Source organism: Lepisosteus platostomus, chromosome 8, assembly GCF_059453375.1.
Source record: "Lepisosteus platostomus isolate fLepPlt1 chromosome 8, fLepPlt1.hap1, whole genome shotgun sequence".
NCBI lineage: Eukaryota > Metazoa > Chordata > Actinopteri > Semionotiformes > Lepisosteidae > Lepisosteus > Lepisosteus platostomus.
The window spans coordinates 29148723-29174904 of NC_142618.1; the positions used below are offsets into that span (position 1 = coordinate 29148723).

The window sequence follows — 26182 nt, forward strand, 5'->3', positions numbered from 1 at the left end:
ACAGAAAGAGGAGTGAGGGGTTTCGTGTGCGTTAAATGAATTAATAAGGGTTGGGAAGGCAGCAGGGTGTAAAGTGTCCATGGCGCTGCTGATTGGGAAACATCGAGTCTGTTAGTAGATGCTGGGAGAGATGGATGTGCCAGTCAGAGGGCTGAGGCAAGATAATTACCGTTCGGAGTGTATCTTGTTAATTAAGGGCTAATTAGACACAGAGTCAGAGTAAGGGTTTACACATGTAGTGAGGAAGATGAACATGAAAAAGGCAGTGGCAGCATTGTAATACAGAAAGACGCAGGATCAGGGAGGGAGGGAGCCCATGCAGAACTGATGAAAACCATCCAACAGTTAAAAATGCCAACTTCATCTCCCAACTTGGATATGCCACACACTATACAGCATACACTTTGTTTTGCTTGTTTACTCCATCAGGCTTATCTTGTACTGTGTCTGCTCATTTTGTTTTTTTACCAAAACCAATTCAGAGACTTGCCTTATAATATGCAGGCCTATTGAAACATCTTATTTTGTTCATGTTGTCTATTGATTTTATCAAATGCAGTTACATTTACATGATCACGGTTGCAATTTAAAACATAAATCGCAAAAGGCTTTATTGTATTTGCCTTAACATGGAATATAATTAATTGGAGATTAGAGCCATTTCTGTTTAGTTTAGTTTGAGTATGACTTCCAAATGAGTCAAACATAGCAACAGAGAAAATATTACACATTGTAATGTTATGTTATTTATTGTTTAATGATCTAATGAATCAAGACTGGTTTTGAAAGGTACAGTGTGATGCAGGTTTTTGATGCAGATTTTATTTGTATTTTAAAATAGATTAATTTAAGGTTAATTTTAGTTTAACTATCCCCTTCTCCCCAGGAAATATACTGTTTTTTTTAAATGGTTCAATGACATTGCTGTGTATGCGGTGAATTAATATTTCTTTTTAATGGAGGTTTTCATGGAGGTTAGACTATCTTTAAAAAGGAATGCATTATCACTTGAGTCATTTTTTTTCTGTTATTGATGGAAACGTTCTATAAAAGACGTGGAGGCGTTTTGTTTTTCAGAACAAGATGTTCAGTCTGGGTGAATGGAATAGAGATCTGTCTCGTGGTCACTCTTGTTTCTCCTCTTTCTCCCAGGTGCCCCTCACTCCAACAGCAGCGGGTCCCTGCAGTCTGAGCGCTCAGTCAGTGGGATCAACCTGGTGGCCTTCAGCTCCAAGCCCGATGGAATGCACCAGCGCTCTTTCTCTGTGTCTAGTGCTGACCAATGGAATGAGGCCATCATCAATACCAGTGTCAGCACCGGGGCTGGTAAGATATGTGTTTGCCATCAGTGCCACCTTAGTCATCTCTTCATGCCTCATTTTTGTTATTATTTGTTTTTCGTGTTCCTCTTTTTAGACCATTTTTATCACTGACAATTGCATTTTAGTTTTATTTTAATCTTTTATTGACTTTATCACCTCCTCCCTACAGTGCCCTTTTTTGTACAGTTTTCCTCCTCTTAAACTTGTGCTTTCAAGGTGTGATTTTTTTTCTCAGCTTTTAAAATAAATTTGACAGTGCTTTAACTTTTTTATTCATAATCTGTTTAATTGTCAAAACTATTTGTTGATGCTTCCCACTACCAGAAAGATTATCAATAATCTGAGCAGTGTGAGACCCAAGATTGAGCACTTTGACTGTTTCTAGTCTTCACACTAGAAGCAAGGACATTACAGCAATTAAGAGAGTGGGAAAAATATATATGCTAAAAAGAACTTTGATTACATCTGCAAATGTAAAGTTCTAGATATAAGGCAGCTTTTTCTAGACATCGTGACTGTAACCACCAGTTCATTGGTATAATTCAAGAGCCATCAGCAGTTGCAATATTTTATATCTGAGGAATTACAGACATAGTGACTTTCCTGCTCTGGAGTCAGCCTTTCAAAAGTTTAAAACCAGAATGACATACTTGTGTGTATATGCTGTATGCCTAAGAATGTTTGTATATTTCTGTAGGGTTAAAAATATCTAAGAAGCTACCTTACAAGAAGGTAAAATAATATTAACTCTCGGTAATATTATTTTACTAATAAATAAGAAACAGATTTATCAGAGAATTAGAAATGGATATTACACTGGCAAGGATGAAGCAGCTACAGTATTATGACCACTATGATGAAGATGACGATGGTTGTTATTATTAGATATGCACAATTACCACATAAGGAAGGGAATAGTTTGCCATTTGAGATTAAAGGTTATTTGCGCTACAGTCATTTTGCCCTTCTCCCTCCATCGTTTCAGTGCAGTTGAGTGAATTAAAATAATACATTTGCAGAGCGTGACCACTTCTCCCCGAATTGGAAAATAAATGCTTTTCTGGCGACATTCATCACCAGTTATTTCAGTCTCTTTGTGGTTGGCAGTAAAAAAGCATTTAAATGCACATCAACAGAATAACAGTCATTTCCATGCATGTTTGCCCCCTTGTAGTTCTCATTAGCACTGTGCTCCCTCCCCCTCCCCCTTCCCCGTTAGGTCCCAGGGGCTTTCGCAGTTTAAAGAGTGCTCTTTATGATCATTGCCGGAGTCCGACCGCGCAGCCCGCAGTTCCGCAGACGACAGAGGCTCTCATTTGTAACTGTGAAAAACTATCAATTTCACGAAGGCTGAGGCAGCGGCTCCATCATCCCCCCTCCCCAACTCCCATCAGCTCCCTACTGAAAGAGAATTACTCAGATAGTTAGCACTCTCGCTGGGTTCCTTTTTGGGTGGCGGTGTGGGTATACGTGTCTGCGCAGGGTAAGAGCGCTGTAGGTATGTGCCCATGGCTCCCCGTGCCTGAACAAAAGTGAGTGCCCACAAAGGACTGGAGCCTGAAGTGAGACGGCTTGTTTCTGAACTTGAAAAACAGCCGTGTGAAGACCGAATCAAGGGTCCCCACTTTGCAGAGTGATCTTTTCTTACAGTTTGCTTCCGCTTAAAGTAATGTCTTGTGTGGTTGTGTTTTTTTGACAACTAAGAGAAGGTTTCAAATTAACTCTCCTGTAAAGAGTATCATGTATCGTGTATGATCTTGTTGTAAGCTGTTTAACCCCCCTGATACAGTATGTATACTTGTCTTTAACTACTAGGTAAGTCACCCTGATATGTATACTAGCTTTTCCTTTTTTTTGCACAGCAGTGACTTTTTGCTGGAGGACTTAGAAGGAATTGTTTATTTTGTGTTTTAAAATGCAAGGTTTTAAAGAAAATGTTTGTTCTATTGCTACTATTGCAACACACATCTATACCTATTCAATCAGCTTTTTTTTTTTAAATACTGTACCTTGATCAGGGGTACAGAGTGCTACATTTGGGATTTAAACTTCCGTTTACAAGTCCAGACCTTGACTCTGCCTATTGTCCCATTAAAGATGTAGCTTCTTCCTTCATAATATGAACGAAACTATTTTTAAGTCTCTCAATCATTATATAGCTGCTGTATCAAAAAGATTTAGTGACTATTACTATGGTTGTACCCAAGACCCAGGCAGACAAAAGAATAACTGATTTTCATTCATTAAGATCGCAAGTGTGAAAGCGGAGAGTCGGAAGTTAAGAAAAAAATCTGATATTCTTAAACCATTCATCCAGTACAGGCACTTAATTGTAACTCAGGTTAAGTCCTTGTAGTGTAGGCATCAGTGGTTCACTTCTGAGCTATGACCTGGATTCCCTAAGCACAGAGTCACAATTTAGACAAGCTAATGGACTAGGGTATTATCAGCTTGTCACACAGCAATGACATGTAAGGGTGTCTTACCGTTGCGGTGTTGCTTGTGAGGGGTCCATTCATCTTACAACAGATGCTAATTCTGTTATGGACAGATGAGGACTCACTACTCTCTAACTGGCCCTGGCAGTATGTGTATCAGCAGAGGTGGTGTTGCCCTCATCATTCTTATGCTAGTAATGGGAGTCATGGTGAAAAGCATCAGCTGTTTACCAGTTGGTATTAACAGGATATGCAAACCCAAAGTTATGTTATCTTTTTCTAACACAATTCAGTAGTAAATTGGTTGCTCTCTTGGTGGGAAAACTGGAAAAGAACAGTAAATTAGCTTGTTTAATTTGTTATTTAGGTAAAGAAGAAGAAGGAGTTTGTGGTTTATAATACTGAATTTATAAACTATAAAAATATGCATCTTTGTATCAGATGTAAGAAATCACAGATACAGAGATAATTTGTTGGGGGTTGTGGTTGTATGAGTTTTAGTACTGTTTTCTTTATTGGATTATATTTAATTAGACCCAGTATGAACAAGTAAATGTTACCTGCATGTGAAATGTATGCTTTTAAAACCTTGCTTACATTTTTTATAAATTTCGTGAAGCAGATCTGAATAAATGAATAGAATGGATTAGCAGTTTACATCACAACATTATACTGAAATACCATCACTGCATTTTGAATGAAAGGCAGCTGCAAAATTGCCTGACTATAGGAAATCATAAAAAATACCCTTAACATGGAAAAGTTCCAGTAATTTTTTAACATAGGTTAAGCACTCACTTCAGTCTTATCATGGGAACATACTAGGGTAGAAAAATTGTGAATTTCCAAAAAAAAAGGTATACCTTATGCTTTCATGGCTAACATGCACTTTAGAAAAGATGTTTACTTCACTTTCTAGATATATTTTTTCATGATGTTGAAACAGCATGTTATCCTGTCACACCGTAACACTAAGTCACTTACATCAGTGACAGCATCATAAACTTTAGGATAATGGACCTTCTCTGTCCTCCATCTCTGATGCTTTCAAACCTAAGTTGAGACTCCTACAAGTATTAACATTTGTCTTCTTTAAAAGCTCAACAGGGCCGCTTGTATTGCTGGTATTTACAGTGCCTTGCGAAAGTATTCGGCCCCCTTGAACTTTTCAACCTTTTGCCACATTTCAGGCTTCAAACATAAAGATATACATTTTTTATTTTATGTGAAGAATCACCAACAAGTGGGACACAATTGTGAAGTGGAACGAAATCTATTGGATTTTTGAAACTTTTTTAACTAATAAAAAAATGAAAAGTGGGGCGTGCAAAATTATTCGGCCCCTTTACTTTCAGTGCAGCAAACTCACTCCAGAAGTTCAGCGAGGATCTCTGAATGATCCAATGTTGTCCTAAATGACTGATGGTGATAAATAGAATCCACCTGTGTGTAATCAAGTCTCTGTATAAATGCACCTGCTCTGTGATAGTCTCAAGGTTCTGTTGAAAGCGCAGAGAGCATCATGAAGACCAAGGAACACACCAGGCAGGTCCGTAATACTGTTGTGGAGAAGTTTAAAGCCGGATTTGGATACAAAAAGATTTCCCAATCTTCAAACATCCCAAGGAGCACTGTGCAAGCGATCATCTTGAAATGGAAGGAGTATCAGACCACTGCAAATCTACCAAGACCTGGCCGTCCCTCTAAACTTTCAGCTCAGACAAGGAGAAGACTGATCAGAGATGCAGCCAAGAGGCCCATGATCACTCTGGATGAACTGCAGAGAACTACAGCTGAGGTGGGAGAGTCTGTCCATAGGTCTTACACTGCACAAATCTGGCCTTTATGGAAGAGTGGCAAGAAGAAAGCCATTTCTCAAAGATATCCATAAAAAGTCTCGTCTAAAGTTTGCCACAAGCCACCTGGGAGACACCCCAAACATGTGGAAGAAGGTGCTCTGGTCAGATGAAACCAAAATCGAACTTTTTGGCCACAATGCAAAACGATATGTTTGGCGTAAAAGCAACACAGCTCATCACCCTCAACACACCATCCCCACTGTCAAACATGGTGGTGGCAGCATCATGGTTTGGGCCTGCTTTTCTTCAGCAGGGACAGGGAAGATGGTTAAAATTGAGGGGAAGATGGATGCAGCCAAATACAGGACCATTCTGGATGAAAACCTGTTGGAGTCTGCAAAAGACCTGAAACTGGGACGGAGATTTATCTTCCAACAAGACAATGATCCCAAACATACAGCAAAATCTACAAAGGAATGGTTCACAAATAAACGTATCCAGGTGTTTGAATGGCCAAGTCAAAGTCCAGACCTGAATCCAATCGAGAATCTGTGGAAAGAGCTGAAAACTGCTGTTCACAAACGCTCTCCATCCAACCTCACTGAGCTCGAGCTGTTTTGCAAGGAAGAATGGGCAAGAATTTCAGTCTCTCGATGTGCAAAACTGATAGAGACATACCCCAAGCGACTTGCAGCTGTAATCGCAGCAAAAGGTGGCTCTACAAAGTATTAACGCAAGGGGGCCAAATAATGTTGCACGCCCCACTTTTCATTTTTTTATTAGTTAAAAAAGTTTCAAAAATCCAATAGATTTCGTTCCACTTCACAATTGTGTCCGACTTGTTGGTGATTCTTCACATAAAATAAAAAATTTATATCTTTATGTTTGAAGCCTGAAATGTGGCAAAAGGTTGAAAAGTTCAAGGGGGCCGAATACTTTCGCAAGGCACTGTATATTATGGTACAGTACATTGCTCCTTCTTAATGGGAGCATTCTAAGCCATATCCCACAAGATGTAATTATAACTTACATAGTCGACGGGGACACTATACTGTAACATCTTTAGCACTGTGCTATCCTTCAGATGAGACGAAAAAACCAAGGTCCTGACTCTCTGTGGTCATTAAAATTCCCTCGAAAAGAGTATGGGTGTAACCCCGGTGTCCTGGCCAAATTTCCCATTGGCCCTTACCAATCATGGCCTCCTAATAATCCCCATCTAGAATTGGCTTCATTACTCTGTTCTCCTCCCCACTAATAGCTGATGTGTGGTGAGCGTTCTGGTGCACTATGGCTGCTGTCACATTATCCAGGTGGATGCTGCACATTGGTGGTGGTAGAGAGGAGTCCGCATTACCTGTAAAGCTCTTTGAGTGGAGTATCCAGAAAAACACTATTTAAGTGTAAGCTATTATTATTATTATGATTATGATTATTATTATTATTATTATTATTATTATTATTATTATTATTATTATAAAGTGCTGTCAGAGTAGGACATTCCCCTAAGCCAGTGTTTGAATCAAGGACTATCACTCACAATATCCAACACCACATTAGAAGAATTTACAAGACATAGTAAGATTATGGGCTTCCACCATCATTTGAGGTTCATAATAAGATACATATAAATCTGGTGGTGTCTGTCACACCCTGGGTTTAATATAATGTTCTTGAATCATGCGAGATAACTTTTCCTTTTTTTCAGCTCTGATTTTACTATGGTATAATTGTCTCATTATCTAAGGCGAGCTAAGATTGAAAGAAGCAATACCATCCACATACAGTACACAAAATATCCATTTTTTAAAGGACCAAACTGTCCAGCCTAAGAGCATTTCACTACCTCCTTCGGTGTCTGACACACATTTGAGGCAGGCTTCTGCACCTGCAGGGCTGAAGCAGTAGCCACCATTGGGTCCAGCAGCATAAGAGTCTCTTTCCTTCCCACACTGAAATGAAAGCCATGTGATAAGAATGAAACTCCTAGAGAATTAGACGTGTGATCTCCTTTGTCTGTCACTAGATGCCTTAAGGGACAGAGCTGACTAAGTGGTCTGACTAAAGTTGTGTGCAGTGCAGCCACCTCTCAGGACAGTTCACAGAGTAGTGTGTCATCTAGGTAATTCAGGGCAGCTACCATCCCCTTGGAAAACCCAAAAAATAAAAGGAAGAGTGTACATGTTTTCTGGAAGGTCAGTATAACTGAAGAGGCCTTGTCCTGGAAAACAAATCAAATATACTATCTGTGTCTTGGGCAGATGGGATGTGAAAATATTCATCCTTTAGGTCAACTGTAGTGGCCTACACTGGAGTCAATTGGAATATAGTAGACCCATTGGAGTATATTAGAACATAAGAGAAACTGGGAAAGTGAGGCACTTTTTTACACAAAAGGCTATGGAAATCTAGAACATGCTACCCAGCCATGTTCTTGATACTGGTACTCCTAGCTTCATTCAAGAAGTGACTGGATAGGATTCTAAATTACTTTTTTAAACAATTAGATGCTAAAAACCAAATGGATTAGATGGGCCAGGTAGACTCCTCTTGTTTGTAACCATTTTTATGTTCTGATATTCTCAATATTTTTTTATCTGACTATCTTCACTACTTAATTTAAATGCCACGGGTCCAAAAAAGAAGAAAAATCAATCAGTGTGTTTCAAATGGAGAAAAAATACATCAGATTTAGTTTAACCAGTTTTAATCTTGGACAAAATAATTAAAAAGGCTCAGCAGCAAGAATGCCACACAAAAGATGCTGTATTGCAGATTTGGAAGCTCAGAAGCAAAAGGAAATTGAGTTCAGTTAAGTTCTCAAGTACTTCAAAACGACATTCTCTTGAAATGAAATTCTGTTCTTATTTGGTTTCTTCATTTTCCACTCATCTCCAAATTGTTGGGCTTTTTATTAATATGAAAGGTATTTTACAGTATGTTTAAAATGAATGTTATCAATTTTAACAATGTCACAGGGTTTGTCATGGATTTGAAAAAATGTGAATTTGAATAAAATAAATTCTTGCTGTACATTTTATTAATCGTTAATTTCTGTATTTACAGGCATTGATGGTGCATTTGGTATGAATGGAGAGGGTGCTTTATATCCTGTATCACAGTTTAAATGCCAGGGATTTTGATTTTGTTGCTGGTTTCTAATGAAATTTGACATTTAGTGGTGAGAGAGCAGCAACGCAGGATCAAGGCTTGATTACCGTGCTCTAATTGATGATAATAAGGGGAGTCTGTGATTGTTTCTAATTTTGCTATTAATTGTAATGAAGGATTTGATTGAGGATAAATTTGGTACAGTGCCGAGGGCGCAGAATTATTCAGCTCTGCATCCGGTGCCTCTTGAATTACTCCAAGTGGAATATCTTTATCTGTCTGCCTGAGATGTGTTAAAGTTACAGCCCCCTCTTTGTTAGCATTCTTCATCACAAAACCTGTTTATACTCTAATCAGCCTGCTGTATTATAATGTAATGTAATCACAGGTCAGCCTAAGGCAAAGATCTCAAGATACCTATTCCACTATACAGTGTAGTATGTAGTGAGCTGATTAAAAAGCAGTGTTAAATGGCTCAGGCTCAGAACAGTATTTTATTAGGTACTAGCTGGAATGTAACAAAGAAGCTCATTTTGCAGTTGCTTAGGACCAAGATTTCATTTCTTTCTAAAAGCAAGAAGATGTAAGTTGGCAGCGTTCATGCTAGTTGGCTATTGAAATGCTAGGCTCCAGACATGTCTCTTTTAGTTTATATAGAGCACTGTGTAGTGAATATTTATTGTATTATGTAAACATTACACTTTTTTCAGTGTTGTATTTTTCTCTGATTTGTTAATTAAACCAACCTTACATCTTAACATTCAAAAACTCTTTCAAGCACAGATTGCATTCTGTTAAATCAATCAAATCAACACAGCTAATGGTGAAATCTGAAAAAATGAACTTTTGGCTCTTCATTGTCTTGAACTTGTTTTCATTTTCATCTTGTAGATATTCATCATAGCTTTGTGCACTTTCTTATTGTACATTCTTTCTTTTAATGACAGTACTGCCTATACTTTTGGCCGAGTTAGTAAGCATAAAACCATAAATCTCTTTATCAATAACTTACACGTTTGACTTAATACCCAAATATTGAACATACACTAAATGCACTGAATAATTCAGAGATAATGGCATTTAGGTCATATACCTGTATTCAGTACATCAGGGGAGTAATTCATATCGACTCCATCTGTTTTACCATAGCAGTAAAGACTTAACGCCTTATGCTTTTTTCCAGTTCATAAATAGGGTTTACTGGCATGGCAGTTGAATTACCACAACAGAATGCAAAGCACCCTTTTTTCATTATTTGCCTTTGGTAAAATTCTGCATAAATAGATAAATAAGATCCTCACATCAGTTAGCTACAAGCAACCAAACTAAATAAGATGAACTGAATAGTCCCCTCTAATTTTTAAAACGTCTTGTGTAACTGAAAGATTTTTTTTTTACGTAACAGAAAGTGTACAGTAGTCTATGGATTATAAATTCAGTAATTCCATTTATTTAGGACAGTGATATATAGTTTAACTTAAAATCACCTATGCTACTGTATTATCAAAGAATTAGCACTAATCTACTGCATTACTATTTTTTATGTAATAAAATGTGAGAATAGTTGTGATGTCATAAATGTTCCTCCATAAAACAATTCTGGAACATTGATATTAATAAACTTCATCAGTCAGATTTTTCATGTTCCGGGAAGATGCTGTTACCTTTGTTACAAGTGATTTAGATTATTGTTTTCACCTTTCTTTATTTTATTGTAAACTTGACATTAACAGCCATCACCACAGCTCCTTTTACTGTCATCTTCCTCGTCAAATTTGGGCTCTTTCATCCAAAGTTTTGAAAGTTCTGAGGTTTGGTTACTTTATGCTTGCTGCTAATTTTCTGTCACTTTATGTGTTATGTACAACATAACTGTCACATTATTTATCCAGGCAGTGGTTTAATAGGTGAAAAGCCTGTAACTGTATAAGGCAATATGGACAGTCTGTCTTATGAATAATGTGTAGAAAAGATTATAAATAAATTGGCTCGAATAACACATTATTTTCTTCACATTATTTTGTTTGGTTTTTTATTTTGATTCTCACCATTAGTCACTGTACACTATCACCAATGGGAGAAGTGTATTATTATTTTTATTTTTTTAACAATGAATAGCTGGATCATTGCAAAATATCTAAAATACTTTTAAATTTATATATGCATGAAGCATTCCTTGTTTGTGCCTCCCTTGTCCTTTTATTTCTTTCTGTGTGGTCTTGAGGTACAGGTGGAAGGCACAAGAGTCCTTTTCCGGAACATTAAAGCCTAGAATTGATAATTAAAAGTGATTATGACACAGCTCTCCCTCAGGAATTTCCCCCCTTTAACCCGAAGCCACATTAAATAAATGTAGTTTGACATGCTACAACCATCTTTTTCTGTGGAACCATAAGGAGCAGTGCTGCAGGCCTCAGACAGGACAGACGCTGGGGAGGAGGCTCATTCGGCCTGCACTCCCCCAGCTGTCTCTGTTAGCTAATGACTTCTCTCTAGGGGGGCTGTGGGGGCCCTGGCAAATTAAACCAGACACCCCGCTTAATGTTACATAGGGGCGCTGAACCGGTGTTACCAGAATTCTTCCCAGGCTTTAAACTTATAGCTCTGTGCATTTTATTTTCTATTTTATTAATAAGGAATTAAAATATTGGGTGTTATCATAACTCATAAGTATACTTTAGCATATTGTGTTCAAATGTCTAAGAACCGATGGTCAATTCAATTGGGTATTTTGTTCAATTTCGTTTGAAGTAAAATTAAGATATATGTAGTGAAGACTGCCAATAGGTGTTTAAAAGATATAGAGAAGTAAAAAAAAAAAAGAGGCTTGGAAGTAAACCTCTTCCAAATGGTGGCCTAAGCAGTATAAGGTATTATATTATTGAGTAGTGTGCAGTATCTGAATAATTGTAAGAAAAGTAAACTTTAAAGACCATGTCTAAACATCTCATTACCTGCTTTCCATATCACTTCATGAAGTGCATCCAGATAAAAAAAACAAAAGTAAAACTTTATTCATAAAAAGATTTGAAAAATCATGTGTTTAATGCTTTTCTTAATAATTTTGTTCAGCCAACTCCTGATATACTGTAAAAAGGAAGCTTCAGATATTTGTAAAAATATTGTCCTATGCTTATTTTATTCACTCTTTCATTCCTTACAGCTACAGTTGATGGGATAATGAGAATGTTTAACTTGAATACAGAAGCAGTTTTCAGAGATGGACAGTCCATCTCTAAAACCAGAACCAGAATTCCTGGTAGAAAGTGTCTTATCCACTGTGCTGAAGCCAAAAGTAGAATTGTAAATAATCTTAAAATTTCAACAATCACAGATTTTGCAAATCAGCCTTTTACTGATGCTAACTTATTACTCACTTGTGCTCCTAAATCATCTTGTGGCTGTGTTCCTCAAAAGAAACGTGGAAAATATTTATGTAATACTTGACATAAATTGTTCAAGAACCAGTGTTAAGTTTAAGACAAAACAAGCTGCCATGTTATTACCTGTAAGTGCAAGTGGAGTATATTGTATCAGAATCAAAATTCCCAAGATCCGGGAACTATTGAGTTTTTCTGTTTGTGTTTAAAAACAAATGAGGAACGTGGCCTTTAGCCGGAGGTGTTGAGGGACTGTCAACTGCACATCTTCTGCTACCCGCTGTGCCCACTGCAACCCTTAAGATAACACTGGCTCTGCTGTCAGAATAAGTAATGGCCAAATTAGTGTTGATATTGTACACTGGCTAATAGCACCGAACACAGTAATTATGAAATGAACATCTATGGGGATGGAATGTCCCCACCCCCTTTCCAAAGCCACACAAAATCTTGTACCTCGCCCTCACCAAGGGCCAGATTAAATAAATGTAGTTTGACACACTACAATGAACCTTTTATGTTAAACAATGAAATGCTGCCACTGTCATGCTGGGTCTGTTGAGGCCAATATGGGTGCGCTCATTTGGCATTGCTGCCCCCAGCTGTCTGGGAAACCTAATGACGGTCCTGAGGGGGTGATGGGAGGTAATGGCTCCCTCGGTGCTGTCAAAAACAGGCACCAGGAAGGATGACTCTGACCAGGCATACCCACCCCTACCCAACCGAGGAGCAGGTTAATATCACATTTGTAAAATCACTTACAAGAAGCATCACCTGCATTTAGCCTCGGACATTCATGGACACTTATATAGAAAGCTTCGCCCTTGGCTACCAAAATACCCATTTATTACCAAATGCTGGGCAAGACTTCAGCTCACATTTGCAGTTTTTCCATTGTGTGCTTCCTATTTTTTTTTTATTCTTGTGGTATTATGTTATATTGTGTGTCATTCTCTTGTTTCCTTTTTCGTCACATTTGGTAAAACACTTTTATGGTGCTAAGAAGTTCCTGATGTTAACAATTGTCAGTGTTGAAATATTTTATATGATTTTGTGTGGTTATTACAGTATGAATAACATATATGTACTGATTTTTCTCAATTTATCATAAGCAAAGTGTGGACTTCTAACCATTTTCAATTAAAGAACACTGCAGAAGAAATAAGTAAAGTATGATAAACCATTTAATTAGTTCTGTAATATGAGCATAATAGATAGATGACAAACAGAATTAACCACAAATTGTTTTGAAACAGATGTTCTTGAAATGCACATTTTCAATGAAGACTTGCAGAACTACAGACCCTTCTTACAATGTCCCGTTTGGTTAAAATTGCAAAATTTGATATTTTATTCAGAATGTGAATGTTCAAACTGAAGACTTCTAATGTTAAGAGTAATTATAGAAAATGTAAAAAAAAACAACTAAACATTCATACCTGTGAACTCAATATTTGGTGAATACACCTTTGGCAGTAGTTATAGCGCAAGTCTTTTTTGGTAAGTCTCTGTCAACTTTGCATAACGGATTGGTGCAATATTTATCCATTCGTCTTGGCACATTCACACAAGCTCTCAAAAGAAGAGATTCTCAATAGGCCAAGTCAGGACTTTGATCGAAAGTATATTCACTTTCTTATTCCTAAGGCCAAAGCATCACTGAAATGCCTTGTTCTTTTGGTCATTGTCTTGCTGAAAGGTGATTTTTCATCCCAGGTTTAGAGACTGAAACTATTTTCCTCTAGTATTTTCCTGTACTTTTATTCTGTCCATTTTCCCTTTTATTTTAACAAACTTAAGATTCAATGCTGAGGAGAAGCATCCCCATAGCTGTCACCACCATGCTTGACAGTAGGGATGGTGGTAACTGGGAAGATGGTGTGGGGTCTGTACCAGACATTTACACCAAATAATTTAAATAAGTGCTCCTCTGCTCAAAACACCTTTTGCCACATTTTAAGATACTTTCTTCCAAACCCCAGTGTGGGCTGTGAGATTACTTATTTTCAGTAATGGTTTTATTCTTGGCTCTCAGTCATACAGTATAGTTTTATGAAGTGTTCTGGATATTTGTGAGGTGGTCTTGATATTTGTGAGGTGTTCTTAATATGTGTTTACTAATGCACATTTTCTCACCCATTACACTTTAGCTCTTCAAAGTTAACATTGGACTCACAGTAGCATCCCTCACCACCTTTCCTGGCTGCTCAGTTTGGAGAGATGTCCTGATCTACGCACTGTCATGGTGCAACAAATCTTCCATATCTGGATGATTGAGTAGACTGCGCCAATATGTATATTTAGACACTTTTGAAATTTTTGTACCCTTTTACTGATCTGGCATTTCAGTAACTCAATCCTTGACTTGCTTTGAAATCTTGTTAGTCTTCATTGTTTGACACTGTGCTTGAAGTTCACTACCTGAGCAAGAAACCACACAGAGACAGGTGTTTTAATTCTGAGATCTTGAGAACTACTGTTATTGCATACAGACAAAACCCATTTAGATAATTGTGTGGCTCGTTAAGTCATAATGTGCACCTTAATTTAGGTTTGCCACAGCAAAGGTTTTGAATACTTAAGCAATTATGACTGTTCCATTTTTCTTTCTTAGTTATCTATTTCCGATTGTGTTTCTTGGTTTGAATGTGTACAGAATGATGTGTACAGTATATAACAAATATTAATCACTACCTCAAAGTGTCATGACTGGAAGCTTTAAAGCAACATAATATTGAAAACTGTTCAAGATTCTAAATACTTTTACAAGGGACTGTAGTTGTTTTAGTTGCTTTAGACCACTCTGCTGTACACATAAATCATGAAATTTGTAATTTGACATCTCTGGTGTCTCATGATGTTTCGTCATGTTAATTTGATTTTAACTGACCCTTTCAATGTACTTTGAACATCAAGACATCAGTAGTTAGAATTCCATACCTAGTGTATTATTACCATTGTATACTTTATTATTCTTTTTAGTCTGCTTTTGAAAGATGAATGAAGAAGCATTTTTGTACTTTTTTGCAATAGGAAATGTATGTTATTACAGGTATGAGTATTATAGGAAGTAAATCTCTTTTCATTGTTTCAGATTTATCTGTTTTTTGTGTACTTTAGTTTTTTTTCACTTCATTTGATTACATAACTGTTTTCTTAAGCACTACAGTATATTTCTATATTTTCTGAATGGGTATCTGGAGTTTTATGATTGGGTAGTACAGTACAGATGTGAAATCATCTCTTTTTTTTTCTTGTCATCAGCTAATGGAACTGCGGACTCCCTGAGCTCCAGCCCCAATGTGTCGAGTACAACCAGTCCTAAACTGGAGCCTCCACCTTCACCACATGCCAACCGCAAGAAACACAGGCGGAAAAAGAGCACCGGCGCTACCAAGCCTGATGGACCAGCCACTGGAAATGAAGGTAACAGTACACTGCTTCACCCCAGAAAATACTTGTAGAAACCAATGAATGAATATTTTAATCCATTGATATACTACTTTTCATTCTAAGGCATTCTCGTATCCAAAGGTCCATTTCGGTCCATCACTGAAGTGCAGCACCCCCATGGAAGATATGTGTTGGACTTAATGTTCTAGCATATGGTGAAGAAGTGCAGAAATGCCTCAGCAGTTGAATTTCTGTAGTGCTTTAGATCAAGTGTCACTCCCAGTAGTTAAGATTGATCTTAACTTCTGGGATTGATTGAATAACACTTGCACTCAGCAGATTTTTCTCTTCATATAATGTCCAGTGTCTCTATTGGAAACCCACTCTATGTGAAATATACAAAACATCTTGCTGGTTTGTTCTCACCACATGAATCAGCAAGGTGTTTTAATGAGAGCTAACATGGGTTGAGGAATGGGCAAGGTTGTTGAAAATGTACCCTGCTGCTTCCGTGTACTCTTCTCAATATAGTTATTGACATTTGATCAGCTGTATGTGATAAAAATACTGTGCTGTACCAAATGCATGTAGATGTGGAAACTTCCAGTCCTCCTTCGTTTCTACTTTGTGGAAGAGTGAGGATGTGAGAACAGGCCCTGACTTTTGGTGAATGGTGTAGCACTTGCTCAAGGTGGAGAGAGGGAGTGTGTGCACGATTGGGATACAGGGAAAGGAGGGGAATGTGCTCTTTCCTCCAGTTCCCACCCTGTCAGGCTCCCAGCGCTGCTTTGTGTACCAGCCATACTGAGGAGTTCAGCTGCTTCCCGCTCCTATTATCCTGGCTGATTAGATTAGTTTCAGTCTTTCTTCCTGTGTGCCCGCTTCAACGCAGCCCTATAATGGGAATCGGACAAAACAATTTCAGCATCAATCAAGGCGAAAGGATAAAGAGGGGTGGGAGGGATCATTTATTTACGTGACTGATATTTAAGTGACGGATAGCAAATGTAGCTGACAAAATCGGAGGGGCAGCTCTGTGTTCACGTAGTTGATGAGATTTAGATTTATAGATTTATGTTTGGAAATGGCAGCAATTATGCACTGTTGCTACAAGGTTTCAGTTCATTTATTTATTTATTTTAATTTTGCTTTTCTCGGATTGATGTATGAAAGCATTCCACTGCCCTTTTTCTGTAAGATAGACAGTGCAGGTCAGATGACCGGATTTGAGTAAAGGGGGAATTTGAAGTGGATTAAGAAGAGGCAAGGAATCATGCAGCGGTTAATTAATTTGAATTAGGAAGTTGAAAGATAGAGTGTGCCAGTCATTTTCTTTGCTTCCCATCCAGAAAGAGTCTGATTAAAGGAGTCATTTATTATTAAAAAAAGCTGAGTGAACTGATTAATACAGAAGAAAAAGTAATTTGTGTTTAGTTCCTTATAGAAAAGATCTACTTTTCTGTACAGAATCATTTAAACGCACTTAATGCATAGCAATCAGAATTAAGCTAGATATCAATCAGTCAATCAGTGTATGGTGCAATATCAACTTTGATTATTTCTAAATTATCATTTCTGCTTGCTCGTTGTGGGTTTGGACATGTAACACAATTACTGTAATAGAAAAGTTACATACAGTATACATCTCATAACATAAAAACATGTCCTTTGACACTGAAGTAAATAAGTCTAAAGCAATCCTGAACATGTATAAAAAGAAAAATGAAAATCTGCTTACCTGTCTTCAAACACTAAGTGCTTTAACAGTGAATAGCTTACCTACTGTAGTGATAATCACAAAGTGTTATGAATTAGTTCAGTATATACCCCATTAAAATCAAACTAACTACCACTGGCAAGTCCAGTGCTTTTGACATCTGAACTAAATATATTTTTCTCTAAATATTGTGATTAAAAGTATTACATTTTAACACATTTTTAACCTTCTAAAGTGGAAAGTCAAAATTAATAGTTTTAATTTTTCAGCTTTACAATCTCTGCTATTTCACTCAAGATCATAGAAGGCAGGAACTTGCATCTGTGAGTGTCCTCTTATTACATAATCACTCTTTTTGTTAAATCTGGGCATTGATACTTGCGATTGTGCACATACTGTAGAACAAGGTAAACTACTACATGGAAGAAGGTAATGGAGACTGTTGTCACATACTGGGATTGTACTCCAAATGTGAATTAATTCAAGAGGTCTGCCCTGCAAGTAGATAGTACTAACCATTCTCCAGAATGTTTCTATGTACATACTGCATAATTAGTTTAGAACACCCACGACACATTTAAGAAGCAAAGTTGCAGTTTCCGTAGTTGTTCATGCTGTTTCAGATGAGAAAACTTTTAACAATTCATAAGCACTGATGTAAAGCACTGCTCCATAAAATGACATATTTCACCAAATGATGGGTACATAAAAGAAGTAATTAGCTCACATTCTTCAATAAGCTGCATTAAGAAAACACTGCCTGTACTATTTCTGTGGTGTAATTTTTGACTGACTGGGTTACCATCTAACTGCTGGAAACTCTTACAGAGGAGCTGTTGATTTCGTCCTCGGCAGGGGAGCAGTAATAAATTGTGTACCCAATTAATTATGATTCTTCTCCAAGATGATGTATTGCATCTCTTAAAAGGAGTGTATTGTGATACACTGTCTAGCAATTTACAGGCCATGAAATAGCTGTTGGGTTATTAATCAATATGATTTACACAGAACATAAATTTATCAATAATGCTAGTATAAATACAGTCTTTTAAACAGAACATATGTGCTTTCATTGGCTTTGCCAGTGCTTGATCTCTTATGTTGTATTTAAAGTTAGCTCTAATCCTGAGCTGCTGCCCAGGTTGAAAGATGACAGAATCATGTGCCAAATGTTCATTCTTGCCTAGCTGGCTTTAATTTGAAAAGGTGCTTGTAACGGACATTCTGTGTGGAATTCAAATAACAAAACAGAAATATTTGGAGGTTGTAAATTTACTATTTACCTTATTGCTTCTAATTAACAGGAAACACCAACAAATGTCTAAACTTTTCAGATGTGTGTGGTGATGGAAAAGCTTAGTCTGTAATGCCACGAAACAATCTAATTTAAAAAATGGACTAAGGGTTGATTTTTAGTTGCTTTTTGCCCTCTGGAAACAATTCAGGAACATGGATATCTTCATTGTGTCACATTGTATTGATGAGTCATTGGCCTTTTTATCATGGACTGATTTTTGTTCTGTAGTTTTTTCAGAGTGAAGTGGAGGTGATGGGAAATGGGCATAGTCACTTTATATTTAATGAAAACTGCCAAGTATAATTATCTACCTAAATAAAAAATTAAAATATACTACAGTTTTTTTGCTAAATAAATACTAGTTCCATTTTTCTTTTTCTGTATTACAGGAGTCTTACTCTGTATTTCAAGAATTTCCTATTAGCATCAACATGTCTGTTCTAGTGAGCGGGTCTGGAATACAGACATATTGCTTAAATATCTGAGTCACTCATCTATAAAATTCCAGGTTGACTGTTAAAAGGGGAAAAAAGGGAAAAAAAAAGTTGGTTAGATCTTAGAATAAATTGCTATCAGTTTATCTCATTTACGGGGTAATCAAAGGCCGAGAATGCACAGAGAAATTGAATTTTAGTTGTTCTGAAGTATCATAAATCAAAGGAGCCGTTGCTTTTTTTAAAAAAAATCTTGGTGCTTTAAATGGGAAGAGCCAGAAGTGTTAGGGAGTCTCTGTAAAGTTACCATCCCAACGTGATCTAGAATCTTGAAGAGTTTGGTTGGAGCATTAAATTTATGTTGAACAGTAATTGTGCTGCCTGTGCTTTGTCAGATGTTGCTGCTTTAATTTACACTACTCTACAGTGCTTTGTATACAGAAAGCGATGTGCTAATTAAGACATATCTCCTTGCTCTCCTCATTTACAAAAATTTATAGAAAGTGCAAATCTGTGTGTTTGCTCCCCCTTTGGGTGTATATCTCCAAAATGACTTACCAGGAGATTTTGTACTGAATCTCTCTCTAAACATACAGTAGAAACCAGCTATCTTTTCATCTTTTCTACCACAGATGATAGATGCAGACACTGAAAATCCAGTTAATGGTGGAAAGACATTTTAATGGCAAATCCTGTACCAACCAGTTTTAAATTAAATTAGTGATAAACATGCATCTCATTGGGGTAGACCTACCTACGTTATATTGTTATCATTAGAAAATACTTAGCAAATAAATTGTTTTTGTTTATTTGCCAGGTATTCAAATATTCAGCATTTAATACTTTGCAAAGTTTTAGAATAGAACTGTGTCTGTTTTTATTATGTGTAATCGATTAAATGTATGATTTCCTTAGTGTTTGGCATTTATTGGTGTTGCAGTTATATTCCCTTATATTAAAAAAATGTCCAAGGGGCACTTTGTACAGAAAAGTGTTATCTAACAATAAACTGTCTTAGGTTGTTCTTGCATCATCTGTTTAGAGCTGTGCTACTTCAAAATTAAGGAAAGCTGTAAGGGTCACTGTGCGATTAGTGCTTAGTTGGACCACTCCTTCAGAGAATATTAGCATGGACTGAACAAAATCTTTCTGGTTCTCTTGGTCCACAAAATGTTTTCTTTCTAGTGCTTTGCAAAGGAAAGGTTACTAAAAATATTGTTGATTTAATGAAAGGCCTTGCATTTTTAAATTTGTTTTACAATCTAAAATGTCTTATTTTAATTACAGTACACGTGCTTTGAAGGATACTTTTCCATTCAAGGTGAAATACTGCCATGGGAATTTTATGGAGGATTTTTTCCCCTACTCATACCTGTGCTTATCTATCACAGCAATTGAAATGGGCCATCTAGGCCTCACCTATTCCACTGTCCCTTGTGCATATGTACACTCTCGGTACTATGTCCCACTCTCGGTAATGCACAATTCAGACGGCCCCTAATCCCCCATTCCCCTGTCATTGCAAGAACTCCTCAGGATAATGAACTTCTCATGTGCTTAAAGAATGATGCAGGGTGCATGGCGAGACGACTGACAGCCCCTTAATGTGTTTCTCAGCGGCCGCCCAATGATGGGCTTTTTGTCTTCGTTTTTTAGGTTTAAAACCCACGGGAAAATTGATGGCCGATAAAGAGTTTTGTTCTGGGGCGGCGCCTGTGATTAATGCAGTCTGTCAGGGACTGTCATTAATGTATATCTTTTAAAAAGTGTGTAAAATGTTCATTGTTTCCTGCATTTTACAGTACGGCATGGAGAAGAGGCAAGGAAGCACTTAAAGGCTGGTGTCTCAGAGATGAGAGTGGAATCATTCCCATTTTTATGATTCAGTACCCTAAGGGGAATTGAGACTTCTCTATTGCATTAACATAATTTAGATTACTCAGATCAAAATGCCTGAGTGTGGGATTTCATTAAATAACTTTAAAACTTTTTGTGAGTATAAAAATAGAGTTTGGGATTGAACTGTGGATTTAAGACTTCCTTCAAAGTCTTCTCAAATTGAAAATCATATTTGTTATGGTTTGTGGAATACAGCAATGTATCAATTGGAAAAAAACATGCATTGATAAATGCATTGACGCAATGATGCATTGATGAAAGCACCTCTATAAATTCTTAAAATGGTATACAGTTTTCAAGTTTAGTTCTGTGACTTGTGTGGCAAACTAGTTTACCTTGACAAATAAATGTACAGTGTTGTTGGAATGCTATATTGGAAACTGAATGGTAATTCTGAAAGAAGATAATCAGTTGGAATCCCTGTGTTTAAAAAATTGATGTTCTGAAATTAAAATCAAATTGAATTTTAAGTCTTCAGAAAAAGAAATTGAGCCAGTCACATAGACCATTAAGTTGAATGGACATCACAAAACATACATAGTTTACTGAAATACACAAAAGTGCTGAAATATTGATAAAACATTAAAACGTAGCTTTTTCTTTTTTTTCATGACTAACAAATGGCAATATTTTGTGATTTGCTATATCCATTATCTGTAATTTTCTCAAATGGTTAATGCCTTATAAAGTAAGTGAGTCTTGGACATTTATCTCTCTTAAAAAAGTGTTTAATTTGAGGAGAATAGTTTGCCCAATGTCTACAATATAGCATTTCTGATTTTACTTCATTCTAATTTTTTCACTTGGCTCAGGATAGGTTTGGAGTAAAATTGTGCCCATAAGGACAATGGGCTTCAGAAACATTTTTTTTCCCTGTGTGGTACTCTAATGCTTCTGTGTACTCTAGGATTAAACAAATCAGTTCAGTTGTTCCAGTCTCTCATGCCCTTGTACCTCACATTAACAGCTGTTCTATAATGCTATTCTACAATCTGTTAATGCAAATCTAAACAATAAGAAGGTTTTAAAGTTTAATTCAAAAAGATGCATTCATCAGTTCCATGGACAATTTCCATTTTCTGTCTGTTCTTGGAACAGCAACAAAGTCTGACTTTTCAGTATTTGTTTTTTTTAATCTTTAATTTCCTCCCCTCCCTCCACCCCCCACCCCAAGTCTTCATATTTGTTTTTGTTTTTTTACTGAAGCAGATGCTGTTTGTAATCATATATAACAAATAGTAGTGTCAGGAAATAATCTAAATTTCTCATTTCTGGTAAAAGAACAATTAATCAGAGTCAAAACTGTTAAAACAAATAAGTGTTTTGTTGAGAAAAACATTAACAAAGCAAAAAAATAGAAACATAACTCTGTTACATACTCTGTACATACACTGTAACACAGATGTACATGTCTGTGCATTTCAGAGGTCTACTTCTACAAACAGACCTAGAAACCCAGGATTGTATCCTTATAATCTGAAAACCGTGATGCCTGAATAGGTCAAAAAGAGAAATAAAAACCCGTATTCTAATAGCTAGCTAGATCCTTAATAGAACGAATTATCCCTTTCTACAACATGGATGCCCAAAAAGTGAATGGAAATCAATCACCTTATTCTAAAAATGCAAACTATTTAGAGAATTTTTAGTCTGAGGATTCCGCAATAAAAGAAAAACTAAAATAAATAAGACAACAAGCTTTCCATTACTGTTCTTATTACTTAGCCAGAACCTGGTCTCCAAGACTTATCGGCACAAGGTCTTCTCACATGGCACAAGCTTTCAGGATAATGAAGTGACGGTGATGTTTTTTTCTTCTCCTCTTTTTCTCTCTTTCTCCTAGGATTCCTTTCTTTTCCTTTTTCTTGTTTTCTCTGTAATTATACTGTGCCACATAGTTTTTATGATTTACAACGAAGTTAATTAAACAGATTGAATCATCAGAAACCTTCTGATCATCTGTGTTTACCTGTCTCGTATTCCACCTGCAGCTAGCCAAATACCCATTGTTTTAGGCTTTCTGTATAAGGCTTTAGTAATGTAATCAGAATGTGAACTGCAAATGTTATTAGACTTTCTAGTCACCTTGGATCATAACATCATGATACATATATAATATAGTATAACAAATACTAGACTGATAATGCAAACTATGTTAAGAAAAAGTAAATGTGCAGTCGATTATACAGTAAGTTTATACATGCAAAGACACAAACGCGCAGTTAGGAACATAAGTATCTGGGACATGAACCCTTTGCATTATACTGAGCTATTTTGTTTTGATGTTTCCATGCAGTTTATCAAAGAAGAATTATTAGAAATATCTTGTATTTATCAAAGTTGTTTGCAATTTACTTTTCTGAACGTCTGAACGTACTTTTCTTAGGTATGACACCTCTTATGATCTTATGGTGTTCATATTAGGAGTGAAGTGGTTTGATGGGTTTACTGAGACAATTATTAATTGTAGCAGTAATCACGAGGTTGTTCGTTGGGGCTTTTAGAAAATCAATCGTCAGAACAACTAACAACGCACACACACGGGTTCAATACACGATACATTTATTAATATAAACTGTGCACCAAACATATACTAGTCTGCCTGGATACGAGCGGCAGACCTTACTGTGAGGGTTATCAATATACAAGGTATATAATCTCGAAGAGATGCAAACACAGAGAGATACACAACAGAGAATATATGTCAATATATATCGTTCGGTTACCAAATCGCTAATCAGTGTTATTACCCACTGTTACTCTAAACTCGGAAGTAAATACATTACTCATGAATTAAATTGATAACAACTTGTGTTGAGGTACAATTGAATTCTCGAGACGCAATGTAGAACATGGGGTTTACTTATCCACTGTGTTTGGATTTGGAATTTCCCGGCACGAACACCAAACCAGCTGACAGGCTCTGTTGCAGCCTCTGTTCCAGCGGTTGTCCAATGGGCGTTGTGTCGGCGTCCTCTGGCTACCGGCCAACCAGTCGAGGTGCAGCTCGGAGTAGGACGGGCGGAGGAATCTGACTGCGGCGCGCAGGGCAGTCGTTGCTCCGAGGGGATCTACCAGCAGTCCGGCTGGCTAGTAGAAAGTCTCTATGCACAGAGTGTGACCGCGAGTCCTCACAAGTCACTCTTTTGCCTGGGAAGAAGCTGGTTCGTTCCCGGTCCAGCGCTGCTTCTGAATAAGCTATTCAGGTTGTCGACGAGGGTCCAACTGTAGGCTGCCGTTGATCAAGCGGAGCATTACCGTTGGTAGAATTCTGAGTACGTATGGGATCCTCGGCCTTGCGCTTAGAACAAAGTCCAAGTCCTTTTGCAGACAACAGCAGTTGTCACGTGATTGTCTCTTAGGATGCGCGAAAATGGCCAAGGAGAGCCCAGAACTGAGCTTGCGCTCCCTTTTTGATCAAGACCCAGATGTGTCCTGATTGGTTGAGAGTTTGGCGGGCATTGGAGACCCACGTGGTATTACCACGCCCTGCCAGTCCCTGATTGGTTGGTCAAGGTGAGATATAAGTCACTTACTCTTGACACTTAGGAATGCAGTCCAGATGTCCATTCGGCACTCCCTAGACTGATAGGCGCCAATGGATGACCATTGATCATGATAGCCAGGCTTAGCTAATTGCATCCCCGTCTGGGAGCTTGTTTCTTATCAAAAGAAAACATCTTAAATCAGCCTGCATGAATTCTTTCTCTGTGGCTGCACCACAGAGATGGAGGGTGAGATGGGGCCTCCTTTAGGAGCATACCAACGCTTAATTCTGTCTTATTAACAAGCATTGCCGCTACAGGAGATTGTAAGGGACAGGACCTTGGAGAGTATTACATCAATTTCCTTATGTTCCAAATAGGCCACCATTACATTATAATATTGCTGTCATTATGTTGAAAAGTGAATCCTTGTCCAATGGGACAAGGAGCAGTGCAGACAAGGTGGAGCGGTGGCTCTGTGGCTAAGGATCTGCTCCTGTAACTGGAAGTTTGGTGGTTCAAATCCCGCGGCTGGCAGAGGAATCCTACTCCGTTGGGCCCCTGAGCAAGGCCCTTAACCCCAGGTGCTCCAGGGGTGCTGTATAAATGACTGACCCTGTGCTCTGACCCCAAGCTTCTCTCACTATCTGTGTGTCTCATGGAGAGCAAGTTGGGGTATTCGAAATAAGACAAATTCCTAATACAAGAAATTGTATGTGGCCAATTAAGTGATCTTATCTCCATTTCATTATTAGTGCCTTGGACAATTCTAACATAACATCTCTTGAAACTTTACACTTTTTAACTGTATAGCCTTATTGCCTCCCCACATTGTTTTAAAGAGAAAAATGTCAATATACACACCTGTCTTTTTCATAGTTTGGTTATTCAACATCTGTATTCCTCATTTTATATTTATAATATATATTATGCTACTGTATCTGCACTTGTCTGCGTCAGATGACTTTTTTCATGGGGTTTACACAGTCTGCCACTTTAACCATTTTTGATTTGTTTATGTTACTAGTTTACTACCTGTGCCAGAATCCATAACATTGATATAAATTAGAAAGATCACTGATCCTAAAACAGATCCCTTTGGTACTCCACTGATTATATCACCCCGGAATTCAATGTTCACCTGTTTTCCTTTTCTTTGCCTCATTTACCTTGGGGTCCTCATATTGCCTGGGTTCGAACCAGAGGCAATCCTAAAACAGATGTCACATATCGCATAGTGTGTAATCTGCAACTTTAGTCAGACATGACATGGAAAGAAATTAAAATTAAATGTTATTCCAACATGACAGTGTATCTAATGTATACTAATGTATACTTTGAGTATCAGCATACAATATAAAAGGAATGTTAAAACAGAATCGATTGCCTGCAAAATGTCTTAATCCTTTACCACAGTGATGCAAGGGTTAAAGACCCTGGAGTCCACTTCAGGATTAGAAATGAAGACTTAACAGCTCTGCTAATGATGGGTGTTTATCTCAATACTTTGCATTGTCGTTCTTCTATTCAATCTCATTTCACAAATCTGTCCCCCGAGCCCCAGCTCCTGTAATGGCCCAGTTCTGATTGTTTCACTCTGGGATGGGAATAAAAAAAAAAAGATTTCCTCTCTTACAAAACGTGCTTTAGACAGTTAGTGGAATAATTGCTATCATTATTATTACCATTATTGTTATTATTAGTAGTACAACTACTTCTGTTTTTTTTTCAGCATTCTTCTTTTCGGTGTCTCCATTTTTTTTAACAATTCTTTTCTATTTTGTTCAAGTCTCCCCGAGGCCCGTATCTCTATAATGGCCCTGTCCTGATTGCTCTAATACAGGTTAGGAATATTGGGTTTAATGATCTGCAAAATGAGGAGGCTGCGCTCTGACATTTACGGATGG

The 26182-nt window shown here is 37.4% G+C and overlaps 1 protein-coding gene across 2 annotated transcripts in view; it reads left to right on the forward strand.

Moving 5' to 3' along the window:
- The window catches only part of agap3 (ArfGAP with GTPase domain, ankyrin repeat and PH domain 3), a 281531-nt gene that overhangs the window by 218246 nt on the left and 37103 nt on the right, over positions 1-26182 (forward strand). For both annotated transcript variants that reach the window (XM_088643061.1, XM_088643059.1), the window contains exons 12-13: positions 1153-1326; positions 15315-15476. In XM_088643061.1, the coding sequence (XP_088499187.1) occupies positions 1153-1326; positions 15315-15476 (336 nt within the window). The remainder of the gene's footprint in view (positions 1-1152; positions 1327-15314; positions 15477-26182) is intronic.